Source organism: Eumetopias jubatus, unplaced genomic scaffold (genome assembly GCF_037043125.1).
Source record: "Eumetopias jubatus isolate StellerSeaLion01/CBP00866 unplaced genomic scaffold, mEumJub1_p1.0 scaffold_8, whole genome shotgun sequence".
Classification (NCBI taxonomy): Eukaryota; Metazoa; Chordata; class Mammalia; order Carnivora; family Otariidae; genus Eumetopias; species Eumetopias jubatus.
Genome location: NW_028274814.1, coordinates 12,178,826 through 12,196,585, shown reverse-complemented (window position 1 = coordinate 12,196,585; position 17,760 = coordinate 12,178,826). Strand labels below are relative to the sequence as shown.

At 43.6% G+C, this 17,760-nt stretch overlaps 1 protein-coding gene across 2 annotated transcripts in view; it reads right to left on the bottom strand.

Moving 5' to 3' along the window:
• PRTFDC1 (phosphoribosyl transferase domain containing 1) overlaps positions 1 to 13,025 on the bottom strand; it is an 88,073-nt gene extending 75,048 nt beyond the window's left edge. Inside the window, exons 1-3 of one of the 2 annotated variants that reach the window (XM_028114184.2) lie at positions 12,804 to 13,025; positions 12,663 to 12,756; positions 2,959 to 3,065 (exon numbers count right to left, since the gene is read on the bottom strand). In XM_028114184.2, the coding sequence (XP_027969985.1) occupies positions 2,959 to 3,065; positions 12,663 to 12,710 (155 nt within the window). In that variant the 5' untranslated portion in view covers positions 12,711 to 12,756; positions 12,804 to 13,025. Of the gene's footprint in view, positions 1 to 2,958; positions 3,066 to 12,662; positions 12,757 to 12,803 lie in introns of those variants that run through there. The other variant, XM_088025525.1, reaches the window with a different exon arrangement.
• Between the last annotated feature and the right edge of the window lie 4,735 nt (positions 13,026 to 17,760).

Here is a 17,760-nt window from a genome sequence, read left to right as displayed (position 1 = left end):
ACTAGAATCCACTACTGCATTTGGAGATCTCAATACTTCTCTCTCAGTAACTGACAGATCCAGTAGTCAGAAAACCACTAAGGATATACTTGAACCACACAGTATCATAAATCAACTGGACCTAACTAGCATTTATAGAATATGTCATCTAGCATTTTTCTCAAAGATATAAATAAGAAAATGAAAAGACAAGCCACAGATGGGGGGTGGGGTATTCAAAAATCATATATCTGGTAAAGGACTTATATCCAGAATATATAAAGAACCCTTACAACTCAGTAAGAAGACAAACAACCCACCCAATGTAAAAATGGCAGAAGACTTAAATAGTCATCTCTTCAAAGAAAACATAAATAGCTAACAAGCACACTAAACAATAGGAAAATGCAAATTAAAACCACAATGAGATACTTTTATGTATCCACTAGAATGGCTATGGTCAAAAGGACAGATGATACTAAATGTTGGCAACCATGTGGAGAAACTGGATTCCTCATCCTCGCTGGTAGAAATGTAAAATGGTACAGCCACCTTGGAAATAATTGGCAGTTTCTTAAACTTAACCATAAAACCCAGAATACCACTGCAAGGAATCCAAGAGAAATGAACAGGTATATCCACACAAAGACCTACATGCGAATGTTCATAGATACATTGTTCATAGTAGCCCAAAACTAGACATCCAAATAACCACTGATTGGTAAATCAATAATTAGATATTGTATGATTTAATTTATATGAAATGTTCAGAAAAGACAAATTTATAGAGAAAGGAATCAGATTAGTGACTGCTTGATGCTGAAAGTAGGAATAGGGACCGACAGCAAACATTTGGGGATGACAGAAATACTGTAAAATGATGGTTGTGCTTGCCCAACCATAAACATTTACTAGACATCATTGACTCATTGACTTACAATGGGTGAATTTTGTAGTATGTAAATTACACTTAATAAATTCATTCCTGGGCCCCACCCCAGGATTTCCAGACATAAAGCATAAGAATACACATTTTATGGGGTGCCTGGGTGGCTCAGTGGATTGAGCGTCTGACTCTTGGTTTTGGCTCAGGTCATGATCTCAGGGTCATGGGATGGAGCCCCGCATGGGGCTCTGCACTCAGCACAGAATCGCTTGTCCTTCTCCCTCTGCTTTCTCTCTCTCTCTCATGAATAAATAAAAGCTTTAAAAAAAAAAAGAATACACATTTTAACAAGTTCACTGGTTAAGTCTCCTGTACTGGGAACTGGCTTTCGGTAGCCTTAGCAGCCCAATCATGTACTAGATCAGGATGCAATTAACTAAAGTCATAAAATTCAGGTGAGAAAAGCAAGAATTTGTTTAAACCAGGGGGTTCCCAAACCTTTGTTAAGGGGAAAATGCCTCTGAGTTATTAAGAGGTGAGCTGAATACAAGGACTCCGCTGCACAACAAAAGTTGGTTTAATTGTTAGAGTCAAGCAGGTTTCTTTCCTTTTTTTTCTTTTTTGCAGGAATTTCCGTATCTTCAATTTGAATTGCTAACAGGGAGATTTGGCCATTTGAGAGTTGCAAAATTTCCCAAGTTTCTTTGATCACAGAACATTTTGTTCCCTCTGAGGACTGGGACTTGTATTCCATGAAAAGATGGCATCTTAGGCCATGAGAAACTCCAAACTAGACCTTATTTTAATAATATACTATAGTTTGAGAGGACGTGGACTATGCAAGTCTTACCCAATGGAAAATTCTTAGAGTGAAAGAATGACATTTCCTTTTGGTATAGACAGGAATTGATGGAAAGATAATATCCTGGGAATAGTGACTGTCTAGTGTTTTCCAAACTTTAGTTTGGCTAAGGACTTGTTTCATAAAGTTAAATATTAACTCAGAAGAATATAATAGATTAAAAAAAATAAAGGCAGAAGTACTATGGTTTAAGAAAAAAGGTAGCATGGGAAGTCCAAAGTTTCAATTTGTTCCTACTCCCCAGTGCCTCTCCCACCCCCCATTTCTGGGTGTCTGAAGAATCTCTATGTTCCTAGGAGTGCACTGTGAAGCTTGCTTTCCATGTAAATGTGAAGGTTTGAGTATTTGATCTTTGTACAAGAAAACAGAGAGGTACACGGAATGATTATAGTCTGCGCATTAGGCAGTTTTGTGAAAAGGGTATGACCTTTAAATCCTGATGCTTAGGGTAGGATCAAGTGGAGGACGCTCTCTGAAAACTAAGAAACAAATGGTGACTTATGGGCTTAGAACAGGCGAGAAAATGTTGGCTTTTAGAAAGCCAATTGGCTAGGAAGGAGCTAAAGGATCTCTATATAGACGGGTCAGAAAGACCTGGAAATAGCATTCTAGAAATAGTTCTGTGCAGATATTTTTAAGTTGAAAATATGCCTATTCCCAAAACATTACCACTGCCTGGAAACCATAACCTGGCACAGACTGGCTGATTTGTGATACATTGCTTGATCTGAGATATATGCCAAGTTGCAGGAAAAGCCAGGGCTGCAGGGGTGTGTCCCATGAAGGTAAAGTTCACCTGTTAATTATCCCTGGTTAACTCAAGCGTCTGTGAAAAATCTAAGACAGAGGTCCTCAGGTAAACAGCAGTGCTTTCCCAAACCCTGTTTTTATCAGTTTGTGCAGGACATTGTTATTTTGAGGCTGTTACATATATATATATATATATAATATATATATATATATGCACAGAACGTAAAAATATCTGCATGGAACTATTTCTAGAATATATATATATATATTCTTATCATTTCCCCGAACAAGTGTCCAGGTAACCAGCTCAATTAAAGCAGAGATTCGTTTTATTACAAATTCTCTGTCCTATAAAATTTCTGTCTACTCCTATATAGGAGACACTCAGGAATAGGGTCGTAAAGTGTATTATATGATTTGCACAAGGTGGGGGGGGGGCAGCCAGTGCAGAACCAAGACTGACACAAGAAACAACACTTACCTGTCCACAATGATGCCATGAGGTATGAGGACATACTCCAAATCTCCATAATAGTGCTGTGGGTATGTGAATAAATTCAAGTCATATCCTGGCCAATCGTCCATAATCTGTAAATCAAATTATTTTCGTTACAATATTTTTCATGGGGAATTTATTTGTAAAACGTAAATAAGCAAAAATGGGTATCATTTGAAAAAAAGAATAATATGGAAAACAGAAAAGAGGTCTGATGATCAATATGACGTTAGATTACATTCTATCAACCTATGACAAGCTCTGTGGGGGAAAGTAATCTGTTTCACGAAACCTGATGAAAGATCTAGTGCTGAAATGAACAGAGAATTCTGCTCCTAACTTTTGGCATCATACAAAGAAATATCCATTTGATGTCTTATAGTTAACCTGATAGTATTGTTTGAAATGTTTGTTATATCTAAATTATATAGTATCATGAATATAAGTAACACTATGTTCATAAGTATATTGGACTTATACTTATGGACTTAGAAATATGGACAGTATCATCATACATTATTATAAATGTTATTACGTATACTATTATGTTTCTATGCATTGTAAAAGCCTCCTCTGCCTAGGAAAGATTACCTATTAAAGTACATGTGTCTTGGGATTAGTGTAGACACAAACTTCTGAGTGGTCTAGTCATTACAGTAAACACTTCAGAACGATATACTATGGTGGGAACTTCCGTCAGTCCTATTGGGAAAAATTCTTCCAGAAAATTGGCCTATTCATGTAGTGAATAGAGTACTAGCCAGTCTTTCCCTTGCTTAGCACTGGATATGCAAATTTTATGGTTAGAACAGTAAAGATGTGGGAGGGAAAATGAAGGTGAAGAACGAGTTACTTTTACTTTCAGATCACCGAGAAAGGATACACCAGGGAAGTGTTAGCACCCAACTCATTCCACAGCTGTCCTGCTGGTTCCTGTTCTTTGATGACTCCTGCACACTTCCATCACAACCGCTATTCAGCTTGAAGCTTTCATCATGCAGAGCTATCCCAATTTTCCAGCCCAGTTCCCTACATCATTGCCTCCCCATCCTCAGGCTGGGCTTCAGTCCAGTCGTAACCTTTCCCAGTTCTGTGTTCTGTTCGTTTGTCTTTCTTGCACCTGCGCCCTCTCCTTCTCCTTCCCTCTCTCCCTCTGTATCCCAAGCTCAACCCCTCTGCAGAAGCTCAGGTCAGGCCTCACTTATTTCTGGAGGCCTTGCTCAGCCCTCTTACTCTCTGATCTTCTCTCCCAAATTCCTCATAGATGGGGCCCTCAGAGCTGTCTTTTCAAAGGCTCCCAGACAGGCTCCTTGAAAAGACTTTTGCCACTGCCAGCCTCTGGCTCACTCGGTCTTACCTGTTATAGAACCCATTTGTACATCATTTAATTCTGGCACGTCCCCCAGCTGTCTACCCTTCTCCTCATCCAGGACTCAAAACATTAGCTCAGGTTTTGGAAGGGCAACTTATGGTCCAGCTCCCACCCAGGCCCACCCCAGTTCTGGGTTCTGAAACACCAGCCAAACCAAACTCATTTTCTTCCAAATTTAGCCCTTTCCTATCTCAGCAAAAGACAACATATTTTTCTATTTGCTCAGATCAAAATGTTGGAGTTGTTGTTGCCTTCTTTCTTTCATTCCCTCATGTCACCCATTGGCAAATTCTATCATCAATTCCCTCAAAATTTAACCAGGACCACCGTCAGCATCCCAACTGCTACCTCCCAGTCCATGCCACCATCATTTCTCCGGGGACCATGCCATAGCTGTCAGACTTGCCTCCCTGCTTCCACCCTGGCACCCCCACCCCATTCCAACATGGCAGCCGGAGTACTGCTGTCTTCTCGTCTTCTTTCAGGGGCTCCCCATTTTTCTCTGAGTACAATCCTGAGTCCTCACCATGGCCCATGGGGGCTTCCTCTCTGACTTGTCTGCAGGCATTCTCTACCTCCTTTACTCTGCTTCAGCCACGTTCTTCTTGCTGATCCTTGAACATGCCAGGGATGCTCCTGCCTCAACAGCTTTGCACCTGCTCTTCCTCTTGCTTACAATACTCTTCCCCCAGATTTCTACATGGCTTACACTTCACTTCCTTCAAGTCCCCACTTAAATGTCACCTCCACAGAGAGGACTTACCTGATTACCTATAGAAAATAGCACCCCCTTCCTTCCTTCTCATCTCTATATTCCTTTTCCCCAGCTTTACTTTCCTTCCCAGCATGTGCTCCCACTGGATGTGACACATGTATGTCTGTGTGCTTTGTCTTGTCTCCTCCCACTAGAATGTCAGTGCCTTCTGACAGAGACTATGTCCGAGTCACTGTGGAAACCCCAGTGCTCAGAACACTGATCTGGAATACAGTAAGTGCTCAAAAATGTTCAATGAGTTAATGAATGACACATTCTCCATCCACAGACTATCCAAGACTACCTGAGCTCCAGCCCAAACTGATTTGTCTCGATTTGCCTCCTTGCATAAAGAGCACTGCTGCTCAAGGCTCTGGAAATTCACATCTACCAGGGGCAGATTGTTAGCCAAATGGTGTGTGTCATCTGCCTCTTTGAAAAGTATCACTTTTGCTCTGCCTCTATCCGCAAATTGGCTGGGTGCAACTATTGAATTTGTACAGAGCAACTCTGTTTTCCAGCCCTGAGAACTCCTTGCGCCTGCTGTAACCATCAACACCACAGTCCCCTGTCAGAGCCTGAACAGCAGCTGTACGTGAGGAGCCTCCAGAAGATCCTCTGGCAGGCCACGGTAAAGGCCAGACAAGAACCCCAACCCACATGAGGCCCCAGGGAGATCATTCAAGTGCACGGCATTTTCTGGCTCCCCTTCCAGACCACACACACACTCCGCACTCCACTTCCTGGAGCCCTTCCAGGTGGTGGCATCATTAACTAGTGGTCTTCTGAGCCCATTCTTCCTACCATGCAAATCCCTTACTGTCCCCCCTTCCCCCCCTCTCCCCCCGCCCCCCCTGGTTCTGGCTGCATCTCAGAGCCTACATTCCTCTCTGTGTTCTAGAGCTTAGCTCTGATCCTTACTGGCTGTGATGCTAGGGAAAGCACTCATCCTGCCTGAGACTCAGTTTCCCCCTCCTTTAAACAAGACACAATAAAACCTATGGTCAGGGTTGGTGTGAGGATTAACAGAGAACAGAGGGTCTCCAAAGCAGTCAGGAATAACCCCATTTGAGGATCTGCTGCAAGGAAGCAGCCTCTTCAGTGCTATGGACTGAATTGTGCCCCCCCTAAAATTCATATGTTGAAGCCCTATCCCCCCCCATTGTGATGACATGAGGAGGTGGGGCCTTTGGGAAGTAATTAGGTCATGAGGGTGGAGCCCTCATGATGGAATTAGTGCTCTTCTAAGAAAAAACCAGCGAGCTCTCTAGCACACTCTCTCTTTTTTCTCTCTCCCCCATCTTTCCCCCCCCTTCTTCTCTCTCTCTCTCTCTCTCTCGCTCTGCCATGTGAGGACACAATGGGAAGAATAAGGCAATTATCTACAAGCCAGCAAGAGAGTCCTAACCAAATGAAATCAGCCAGCACACTGATCTTGGACTTGCAGCTTCCAGAACTATGAGAAATACACGTCTATTGTTTAAAACAAACAAACAAAATGAGTGGGAGAGAGAGAGATTTACTTAAGAGTTCCTAGGACATTTCCTGGTATATAATAAGTGCCTAATAACTGATGTCAAAAAGAAGAAAAGAATGATAAGCAAATGGCAAAACCAACCTATTGATAAGAGCCATCATGGTAACCTGTAGTCAAAGGCGGCATGAAGTAGTGGTCAAGCACTCAGACTTAGAAGCCCAGCACCTGTCGGGGGGGGGTTATAGCTGTGGGACTTAAGTTGGGACTTTAACTCTCTGTGCCTCAGTGTGTTCATCTATAAAATGGAGTCAGTGCCTGCCTCGCATGGCTATTGTGAGGATTCAGTAAGATATATAACAGAAATAAAACTCTTACAAAATCATCATCTAGTCTATAGTACTTCCGGGATAAGTGTTAACCATCTAGGTGTGTTGAAACAACATGGGTTAACTTGCAAATTAAAGGCCTTAATTAATTTACAGAAAGGCCTCAAACCTATTTGTCAACGTCTTGTTACCCTAGTTAAAGTTACACATTTAAGAATAGAAGAAATGTATTTCTCTAAAACTATTCTATAATTCATACTGGCCTTTTCCAATGAGTCTGAAATAGTGAGTTTTCCTTGTTGAGATGAAAAAAAAAAAGACAATTAGAGATAAAGGAACTACTGGTTTACAAACAACAGGTGTTGGCGAGGATGTGGAGAAAAAAGAACCCTCGTGCACTGTTGGTGGGAATGCAAACTGGGGCAGCCACTGTGGAAAACAGGATGGAGGTTCCTCAAAATATTAAAAATAGAACTACCCTTGGGGTACCTGGGTGGCTCAGTTGGTTAAACATCTGCCTTTGGCTGAGGTCATGATCATGGAGTCCCGGGATCAAATCCCGTGTCGGGCTCCAATCCTGCGTCAGGCTCCCTGCTCAGTGGGGAGTCTGCTTCTCCCTGTGCCCCTCACCCTGCTCGTGCTCTCTCTCCTCTCTCTCCTCTCTCTCTCTCAAGTAAATAAAATATTTAAAAAAAAAAAGAACTACCCTATGATCCAGGAGTCACACTATTGGGTATTTACCCCCAAAATACAAAAACACTAATTCAAAGGGATACATGCACCCTGATGTTTATTGCAGTATTTTCTACAATAGCCAAACTAGGGAAGCAGCCCAAGTATCTATCAATAGATTAACAAATAAAGAGGATGTGGTATGTATACGAAGGAATATTATTCAGCCATAAAAAAAGAATGAAATCTCGCCATTTGCAACAACATGGATGGAACTAGAGAGTATTATGCTAGGTGAAATAAGTCAGAGGAAGACAAATACCCATATGATCTCACTCATATGGGGAACTTAAGAAATAAAACAAACATGCAAAGGAAAAATAAAGAGAGAGAGAGAGAGAGAAATCAAGAAACAGACTTTAATTATAGAGAACAAACTGCTGGTTACCAGATGGGAGGTAGGTGTGGGGGGAATGGGTGAAATAGGTGATGGGGATTAAAGCATACACTTATCATGGAGAAAAAAAAAGTACTATGCTTTTTTTTAAATAAAGGAAACTACTGGTTTACTCCTTGTAATTCTTAATGGTGCATGCAAATTGCATTGCAAATAAGTCCTAAAACTGAAGGAATGCAGGCTGCTATGAACTGTAGAATAAGATAATTATCTTATTCATCTGCTTTTTAAAAAATCCAAACAAGAAATCTTTAAATAGTTTCAGTATCACAGATAATATGCTCTAAGTTTAGTCAGAACAAAGCTTTCTCTGTCCAAAGACACAAAAAAACATGGCTAGGCTGGGGAAGTGACAAACACATTAACTGAGCCATTTTCTACAAAATTCAAACCCTAGAACTCATTCAGCGTCTCTTTTTTCCCATTGGAAGATGTATTGAAAACCTTCTTTCTAAGCCATTAAAAATCATTTTTTTTTTTTTGCTTAGCATATTTCTTGCACCATTTTTCAGGTTTTTCCCCCAGGGAGAAAAGTAGTTTGGAAACACATACAAAAAGCAAATCCCTGCTCTTCTCTGTGCCTGAGCCCCACACGCTGGGCCCCCACTCTCTCCTTCAGGCAGTGACCAAGGTTGCCACCACTTTTCAGGCTCACATCTACCCCTCAACTGTCAGGGAGGAAAGGAGTCTCATCCCTCAGCTCTGCTTCCAAGAAGTCCCACACAGGAACATCCAACATCCAACACCTAGCCCAGGCAAGGAGGTGACTCAAACCACACTTTGTCTTTTTTTTTTTTTTTAAAGATTTTATTTATTCATTTGCGAGAGAGACAAAGAGAGAACAAGCAGGGGGAGAGGCAGAGGGAGAGGGAGAAGCAGACTCCCTGCTGAGCAAGGAGCCCGATGCGGGACTCGATCCCAGGACCCTGGGATCATGCCCTGAGACGAAGGCAGACGCTTAACCATCTGAGCCACCCAGGAGCCCTCAAACCACACTTTGAGTCAATGCGTAGAAACAGTTCCCTAAAAAAAGGCTCCAGATTCTGATCCCGGAGGAATAAAGGGGACGTACCAGACCACATGACACCTTGTATCACACAGGCCTTCCTCTTCTGTGGCGGGTTGGGCACCCAACCTGGTAAAGTTGTGTTTTAGTTGGATTATCTGATTACTTATCTCCAATACTGCCCCAATTCTTGGGGGGGGGGACCCATAACAGAAGCACAACAATTATTTTAGATTTTTTTCTTCTTATTCCTTCCAAACCCACTGTGTAGGTACTAGCCATGATTCTCTTGATAATGCTTTGTTAGAAACAAAACATATCTAAGAAGCTGATCCCCAAAAGCCAGATGAGTAGAGAGCTTTCTCTCTCCCTGAGAAGGAACAAAGATGTACCAATCATGGGCTGGTGACCTTCCGGCTCTAGATCAAGGGACCAGTCAATCCTGAGCAAAGTTTCTGAACGTGGGGTCTACAACTCTTACTTGGCAATTAACATTTGCTACTGCTTACTGTTAATAATCTACTAATGTCTTACCTCCCCTATTCAACGGAAAGCCATTTGTAGGCAAGCGCCATCTTAAATCTCGTTATATTCCCTTCTCTTGCACAAACCAGGCTTCTTGTTTTATGTTTACATCATCCAGCTCTATGCCCCCCTGCCATCTTCATCGCAAAGTTTCTACCAACTCGGAATTTTCTTCTGCACCTCATTTCTGGACAGCCCCCAAACCAGCCTCCATCATCCTATTAGCCACTTCATCCTGTGGCTCCTTCATCTGCCTTAACCCAAACTACTTAATCTTTATGCCACATCCAATCTTCCAGAGCAATCCCACCTCGGAAGGACTTCCCTGCAATCATAGCTTTCTATGTAGCATCATGAGTAAAACCTGACTTCAATCCTGTTTCTGTCCTTTGCTAGTATGTGACCTTGGGGATTTTCTTAATCTCTCAGGGCCTCCGTCTCCTCCTCTGTAAAATGTCAATTATATTCCTCCCTCACGGATTTGCAAGGAGTTAATGAATAATTCAGGGAAACCACATAGTAAGTGCTCAATAAACGCTCACTATCAACACCTGCCCCCCTTTTCCACTGGTACTAAAACTTCCGTTTGGTTTTTTGCAACCATCCTTAAGGTTCTCTATTTTCCCTGTATAGGTACCTTCCTGAGCTTTGCCTTTCCTCTCTACCCTAAATGCCATGGACTTCCCCAGCACGTTGAACTCGCTCTGAATTGGCCTTCCCTCCCTGTATCCAACTTGAGTTTGTCTAATTATGCCAAGCTCTACTGGAGAAAATAGCATAAATGCAGGGGCCATCCCCATGACACATTGTTTCCAACCTCTCATGAGGTCCTCTCTCTGCCTCACACCGTCTTTCTCAAAAAATTACCTTGCTTCCCAGAGAGCTTCTTTTGATACTAATAGATTGGGCTATTTATACTGTTCCATCATTTGCTTTTTAGACTTTAACAATCTGCCTATCTTATTAGTCATATCAATTTACCTAATTCCTTTCTAAGAGCATGTATTATTAAAGAGTGTGCTATATTGTAGCCATTCTAATGATGGGATGGTTGTTTAAATGATTCTCACCGCTAATGGCTTTGCAATTGTGAAATACAATGGCCTCTTTTCCATCTTTGTCCTGCTTGCTCTTCCTGCAGCATCTGACGCTCTTAATGGCCCCTCTCGCCCCTCCACAAAACTCTGTTCCCTAGACACCTACCACCCTGTCTGTCCTCTCCGGCTTTGCTAGTCATTCTTGGTCTCTTTATCAGACTTCTGCTGGACACTCCGCCTCTTACATGTGGGGATTTCCAGGTTTCTACCCATAACAGCAGTTTATAATTTTTTCCCCATTTTCACGGGGCCTTCCTATCCAAGCCAAGCATCAGATATTTTTCTATTTTCTGAAGATTTCCAAGTCTATCCAATCACTCTCCTCAATTGCAAGTACAAATTTCAAATTGCCTGCAGTGCATCTTGACCTGGAGGCCTTACAGACTCAGTTTGTCCAGAATTGAACTTATTTCCCTTTTTATATGTTCATTCCTCCCCCACCCCCAGGCCTAAATGTTCTCTCCATGGCAACGGGAGTGATTTTTTTTTTTTTTAAGCATAAATTGGGTGTGAGGATTTCTTCTCAGGATACAATGATTTCCTTGCAATCGGTATGCCCAGTACCTCTTCTTCCGAGTGTTCACGTGGCTACCTCCTACTCACCCTTCAGGTCATGGTTCAAATATCGCTGCCAAGAGACCACCCTGACCACCTGAGCAAAAGCAGTACTGCTCTGCTCCCCAGCCCTCCTCCAATCACTCCGTATCTCAATCCTCTCTTTTCTTTTCACTGCACACATCACTATGTGAAATTTTCTTCTTTATTTGCTTGCCTATGCCTCTTCTCTAGAATGTAAGCCCAATGAAGACAGGGCTTTGTCTGGTTCCCTGCTCTATCTGCAGAGCCTAGAACACCACCTGGAAACCCGGCAGGACAGTCAAATAAATAAATTTAAATTCCTCGTTCTTGAAGATGGAAAGGTCCTGCTGATAAATTAAGAACTGAGCAACACAGTTCAACCTGATTAGTTCTGTGTGAGTGTGTGGTGTTTCCTTCCCCAAACCCCATACTCCAGCAATCCATACATAATCACACAGGTTATCTGCGAATACCACAGAGCTCTGAAAAAAGAAATGTTAATGCAGCAAGTTAGCCCCACTCTCCACCCTCACCTCTGTTAAACCTGACACAGTAATAACCACCACCTTCTATAGAAACCATTCTGGACAGGAGCTAGAAGCAGAGTCCAGTGGCCACAGGGCAAGAGCAGATTTGATTCCAGGACGCTGACAGATGGGTACCCACTGACTGACTCTTTGAGGGATTCCCAGGGATAAAGGGGCTCTGGTCTGGGGAACCATCATCCCACATCCTCCCCTCCCGACACACTACTAGACAGATATTTTACAATCTCTCCAGTTCGCTCAACGGGTCAAGCACTCAGTGTCTCCCTTTCGCTGACAAGGAGACTCACGCTCCGGAGGCACTAGCCTGTGTCCATCTTGAGTAAAGACCCCAGGGTCCCAGCCCACGTTTCAAAGCTCAAACTCCGTCCATTTGAGCTACTTTATTTCCTAGCTGCCCTGGAGAATCTTCAGTATCTTTTTGGAAACCAAACTGGAAGCCTGCGCTGGAGGGGTCAGGGGGAAGCGCAAAGGGAGGGAGGCCCCCAAGAGTAGCCCGCGAGGGTCTTCACAGACCCGCCCTGCTCCCAAAGATGACTCGTCGTGGCTGGCAGGAGTGGGGACCCGGCACCACACAGGGTCAGCGCTGGAGTATCCGATTCCTGGCCCGGGAGGGGAGGGAGGGGCGCGGAGGGGACACTGACAACACGGGGTGCAGGGCTGTTAAGTGTTGGGTCGGGTCGCGCGCGGGGAGGGGCGGCTGGGAGGGGAGAATGGAAGCCATCAGCTCCGGGACGGGAGAACAAAGCAGTGGCCCGCCCGCATTTCACGCGAATGCATTTCAGGCATTTAATCGAAAAGGAGGGTGCCAAGAAGGGAGGGGAGGGGAGAGAGCGGGGAGCGCACGACTCAGCCCAGAAATCGGGAGTTTGCATTTACCACGACGCCTCGCCCGTAGTCTGGCGCCTCCTCGCTGCTCCCGGCCATGTTTCTCCCGGGGAAAGCGGGAAGGGAAGAAGGGCGCGGGAAGGATCTGGGAGGGCGAAGGGCTGGGAGGGGGATGGGACTGGGGACGGGGACGGAGACGGGGCCGCCCCGCCCCGGGCCAGCCAGCGGGGAAGGACCGCGCGCCGCGGACCCCGCGCCTGGCGCGGCTCCAGCGGCTCGGCCGCCGCGTCCCCCTGCCCGGGCCCCCTCCCCCGGCGGGTCCCGGGGCGCGGGCGGCGATGCGGGCGGGGAGCGCAGGGCGGGCGGCGCGGGGCGCAGCTGCGGAGCCGTGCGCGCTCCACCTGAGCGCAGGCCCGGGGCGCGTCCCTCGCGTCCGCCGCCCGCCAGTCTGCGAGCCCCGGAGCCCCGGAGCCCCGGAGCCCCCGCCGCCTGCTCCCCGCTGGGACTCGGGAGGACGCGGCTGCCCGCGGCTGGAATTTTACAGCAAGAGAAAGTATTCCCATGGCCCCCGCCTCCCTAAGGCTGTGGTCACCGGCTTTCAGGCGAACAATGTCTTTGAATCCTGCCTGCTAATTTTTATGCGCTCTCTATCCCAAGTAAAATCCGTGACAGAGTCTGCCCTATGGGATGTTCTCGAAGTACGGCTGTGGACGAAACTCTCCCAAATGGGTTTTTTTTAAATCGTCGAACTGCCCAGCCCGCAGTTTGAAAGAGCCCTGTGATTGCTTTTATCCCGGCCCAAGCCCGCAGTTTAGGATCTGGAATCTGAAATAGGGCCCTTCCTTCACCGCATTAAGGAGGAAAAGGGAGAGACATTTTTACAAATTATCTACTTTACCACTTTTGTGAGACCCTGTGGCCAGACTTTCATGGTTTCGGGTTGCAGTTTAAAGCAATCGCTCTCAGATTCGAAAGCTTCTTTTATGAATCTTTTGTTAATTGAACCCCTAATGCAGCCTTCCCCCCACCGAATGTGCCGGTTCTTCGTCCATTCCTCAAGGGCCCCGCTTTCCTTGAGTATATATTCATTCCCCTGCTCGCTCTTGTCCCGTTGCATTCTTTGCAGCCCCGTCCTGGGTCTGCAGCCCCGAGCTGAACACAGTTCTCGGACTCAGGCCTCTCTCTCCAAAAGACTTGTTTTGTTCGGGTTTGGGTTCTGGCACACGGCAGGGAGAGGAATGCTGATTTTGCTTGGTTTGAGGGGAAAATAACCACCAAGCAGTTAATGTCGCTCTAAGTTGGAAAGTTACTCGTCATTCAGACGTGGCCGTGCTCAGCACTGTTGATCGGCTTCCCCGGATAACAGCGCAGGGGAAGGAAGACAGCTCCGTGGATCGCGGAGATCCTCGCGGAGACCCGGCACGGTGCTGGACACTGGGTGATCTTGTTTCCTGGTGTGCAGGTAAACATTTTCGCCCGTCCTTGTCAGAGGTCCTTGCTCAGGGCCATTTTTATAGTCTGCCTCTCACCTCTTTTCCCAAAGGTGAAAGTCCATCTTCCACTGACGTTATCAAAAACCAAGCCCAGGAAGTATCTTCACAACCACCGTCACTAAAACTTCCAGGAACTGAAAAGTACCATCACGGGGGTGTGATCAAACCATAGGGTTCACGACACTCGCTTGCGGAGCTGGTGAAAGCAGCTTCATCTACTTTAACCCTACCCCGCAGGTTATGTGGAGAAGCGCTGGGATCGGACATGGAAATCCATGCTACCAAGACCTCAGATGAGCGAAAGGCAGGTGGTTCTCGAACCTCTCTGTAAAGTATCCCATGTTATCTTCTTACTGCTGCAAAATCAAGCTTACCCCTAAGAGGCTCAGTGTGGGTCATGGGTCAGTCAGATCGGGGGCAGGGGCCTCAAAATAAATGACAGGTGTAGCTGCTAAACAGAAAAAAAGCAACCCACTCTGGGCCCAGCCCAGGCACTGTGGAACATGGAAGAGAAACTCTGGGTAAATTTTTCCTTAGAAAGGCCATTAATTTAAATGCAAAACCAAATGGGATCACGATGAAAAAATATAACTTGCTTGAATGACAACAGGAATCTTATGAATGTATGCTCAAGAACATCCTGTCTAGACCTGTATAGGACATCCTAAGAAGACCACAGAATGATGAACAAAATTTTTTTTAATTTTAATAATCATTTTATTTAAACCAATATAGGAAAAATATCACTTCAACATTTATTGAGATGTTTATTCATTTTTTTCATAATAGATCTTTGAAATCTACTGTGTTTTATGCCTACAGCACATCTCAGTTTAAAGTAGCCACATTTAAAGTTTTCAGTGGCCACCTGTGGTGAGTGGTACCCATACTTGGGTGTTGCAAATCTAGAGTACTCTAGAATTTATTGCATTGACTTAAAGATCTTGGGAGTGAAAGAAACTAGAGAAGAAAAGGATGAGATTTCAAGTATAATTGATCAATGAATTTTCCAAGAACTTGATAGAAATGATACTAACAATACAAAAGTTGACACCAGCTAGTTGGATTTTTGTTCTAGTTTTTAAATATACCTGTTTTTTTTAAACAAATCATTTTTAAAAGTAAATTTATTATCTTGTCGTATTTGGATGACATTTTGTGTGATCTAATTATACTTTGATACTTTGGGCAGCATTAAAGTAATGCGATGTAACACTTGATATCATGAATAGTAATTGCAAGGACCAGTATCCAAGAATAACAACTCATCTGGCCAGGCTTAATTCTTAATCTTGCGTTATGAGAACTTAGAGGCAAAAATTCTTTTAAAATCTCAAATTTCAGTTATGTGTCTAGTGGAATAGGTTTGCACTAGAATTCTGATTTTTTTTTTTTTTAGTAACAATCCTTATGGTCTTAGCCAATGAGGCTAAGCCAATTACATCAATTTAATATGCCACAATTTTCTCATCTATAAGAGGGGGCAATACATTACTGTTCTATTGCATATAATGAACGAGATTAACATAAGATAACAGGCAAGAGAATTTTCAGAAAAATCCCATGAAACTGTAAGGTGTTACTAATCTGAGATACTGCGAAAATGTATGAGCAAATGACTGTAAAGTTAGTTGATCTGAAAATGACAGGGTAATTGCCTTTTTAAGATGGGTGTGATAGACCAATCGGGAACAGTTATAGTCTAGGGACAAGTTGGGGCTGGTATGAGAATTGATAAGGAAAATGAGAAAATTATTAAAATAATGGAATTTTCTACACGAAAAAGGGATATTTGAGCTCAGAATGTCCATTTTCTGATATTTCTTTGAAGGGGCTGTAAGAATAAAGAGGTATCTCTTTGCTAAGTTAATAACCAATAAATATACTTGAGTTTTTCTGTCATTCTCTGTATCACATTTTAGTGGTAGATTCCCTGCATTTTATTTCACTTTTTTTGGGGGGGGGATTTATTTGAGAGAGAGAGAGAGTGCACACAAGCAGGGGGAGGGGCAGAGGGAGAGCGAGAATCCTCAAGCTGATTCCCCTCTGAGTGAGGACCCCAATGCAAGGCTTAATCCCAGGACACCAAGATCATGACCTGAGCTGAAATCAAGAGTCAACTTAACTGACTGAGCCGCCCAGTAGCCCCGAGATTCCCTGCATTTTAAATTCTGAGATTATCTTGTGTCATTACCATGGTAAAATCACAAATATTTATATTTACCTGAATTCTCCACCAGGCCAAAAGACTTTTGTCCTAAGAATACATACTGATTTTTTGACACCTCAGTAGTTTTTAAACTTTTGACCATACTAATCTGTTACTGAAGGAGCAATTCAATCTATGTGCTGAGTTGCTTAGTCTGTCACTCAGTAACACTGGATTCAAAAATACAGAAAGGCATTTATTTTTTCCTCAGCCCTGAAACATGAAAATAAATAAATAAATAAATAAAACTCTTGGCCTGGGAATTGTGTTGAAATACATAAACATATGAAACTTAGTGACTCAGATTGTTAGTCACAGAGTCACTGGTTAGAATCTGGATGAAAGCCATGGTGGACAAAGGCCAGTAATAATGATGATGATATTTTGCTTTTCCTTAGTGAGGAACAAAACCCTTTACAAATGTTACAAGTACAGGAGAAAAAGTGGCAAGATACTTTCTTCTAAATATTCAGGGAAAGTGAGAATCTTGCTACATTTGAGTATTTTGTCCCCGTAGGTATGTACAGAAGAAATATAGTTGCAAATAATTGTAACACAAAACAACTTAAGCAAAAGCCTCATTAGTATTCAATTAGCATAGTAAGCCCTCTTTCATGGCCTCTTGTTTGAAACAGACTGGATCCAATGTGTAGTCTTAGAATAAAGGAAATAATGGCCCCATAGTAGTTCTTACAAATAAAGCCAGGAGCTACATTCAGAATTATGTTTTGTATTATTACACTTTCATTAGTAATTAACCTTCCACTGAAGAACACACTATGGGTAGACTTCAGCCTGCTTTTTTGCAATAATGTCAGGCATGAGTAATATCATCAACACTAAGTGCTGGGCTGTTTCAGAGATATTCTCCCACTATCTCCCCATCTGACCGGAACAGGAATTGGATAGCTTCAGAGTAAAAGAATAATGTGTCCATGTGTTCCTCCAGATCTCAGAGTCCTGGCAGCCGACCTCAACTCTCTTGGCCACCATAAAGCAGTCATTGAAAGGACACAGCTGCAGGAACTAGAGGCTAAGCACTAAATAAATCCACAGGGCTAGAGGCACAAGTCATGTACATGACCCTAACACAATACCTTGTGATTATGAATGAACGGATTAGCATCTAATGGTGCTATGGCAGCTTATGCAAAATTAATTGGTACCTCAGCCAGTGCCGAGTTTCTACTGGAAAGATGTCCAGTTCAAAAAACAAAAACAAAAACAAAAAAAACCAAGGAGATCTCCTTAAACTTTGGCTGGGTTGAGGAGATGAAAGACTAACTAGAGGGGGTTGAGCTGCTTCTTCTCTTAGTTGTACATAGATTCTGTTCAGATCAGCATAGATGTACTGTCCTCACTGGCAACATCCCAGGAACTAGTCGGTATCGCCAGTGTCTGGGTTGTATTCTAGATAGGAAGTAGGGGGAGCTTGGGAAAGGGGTGG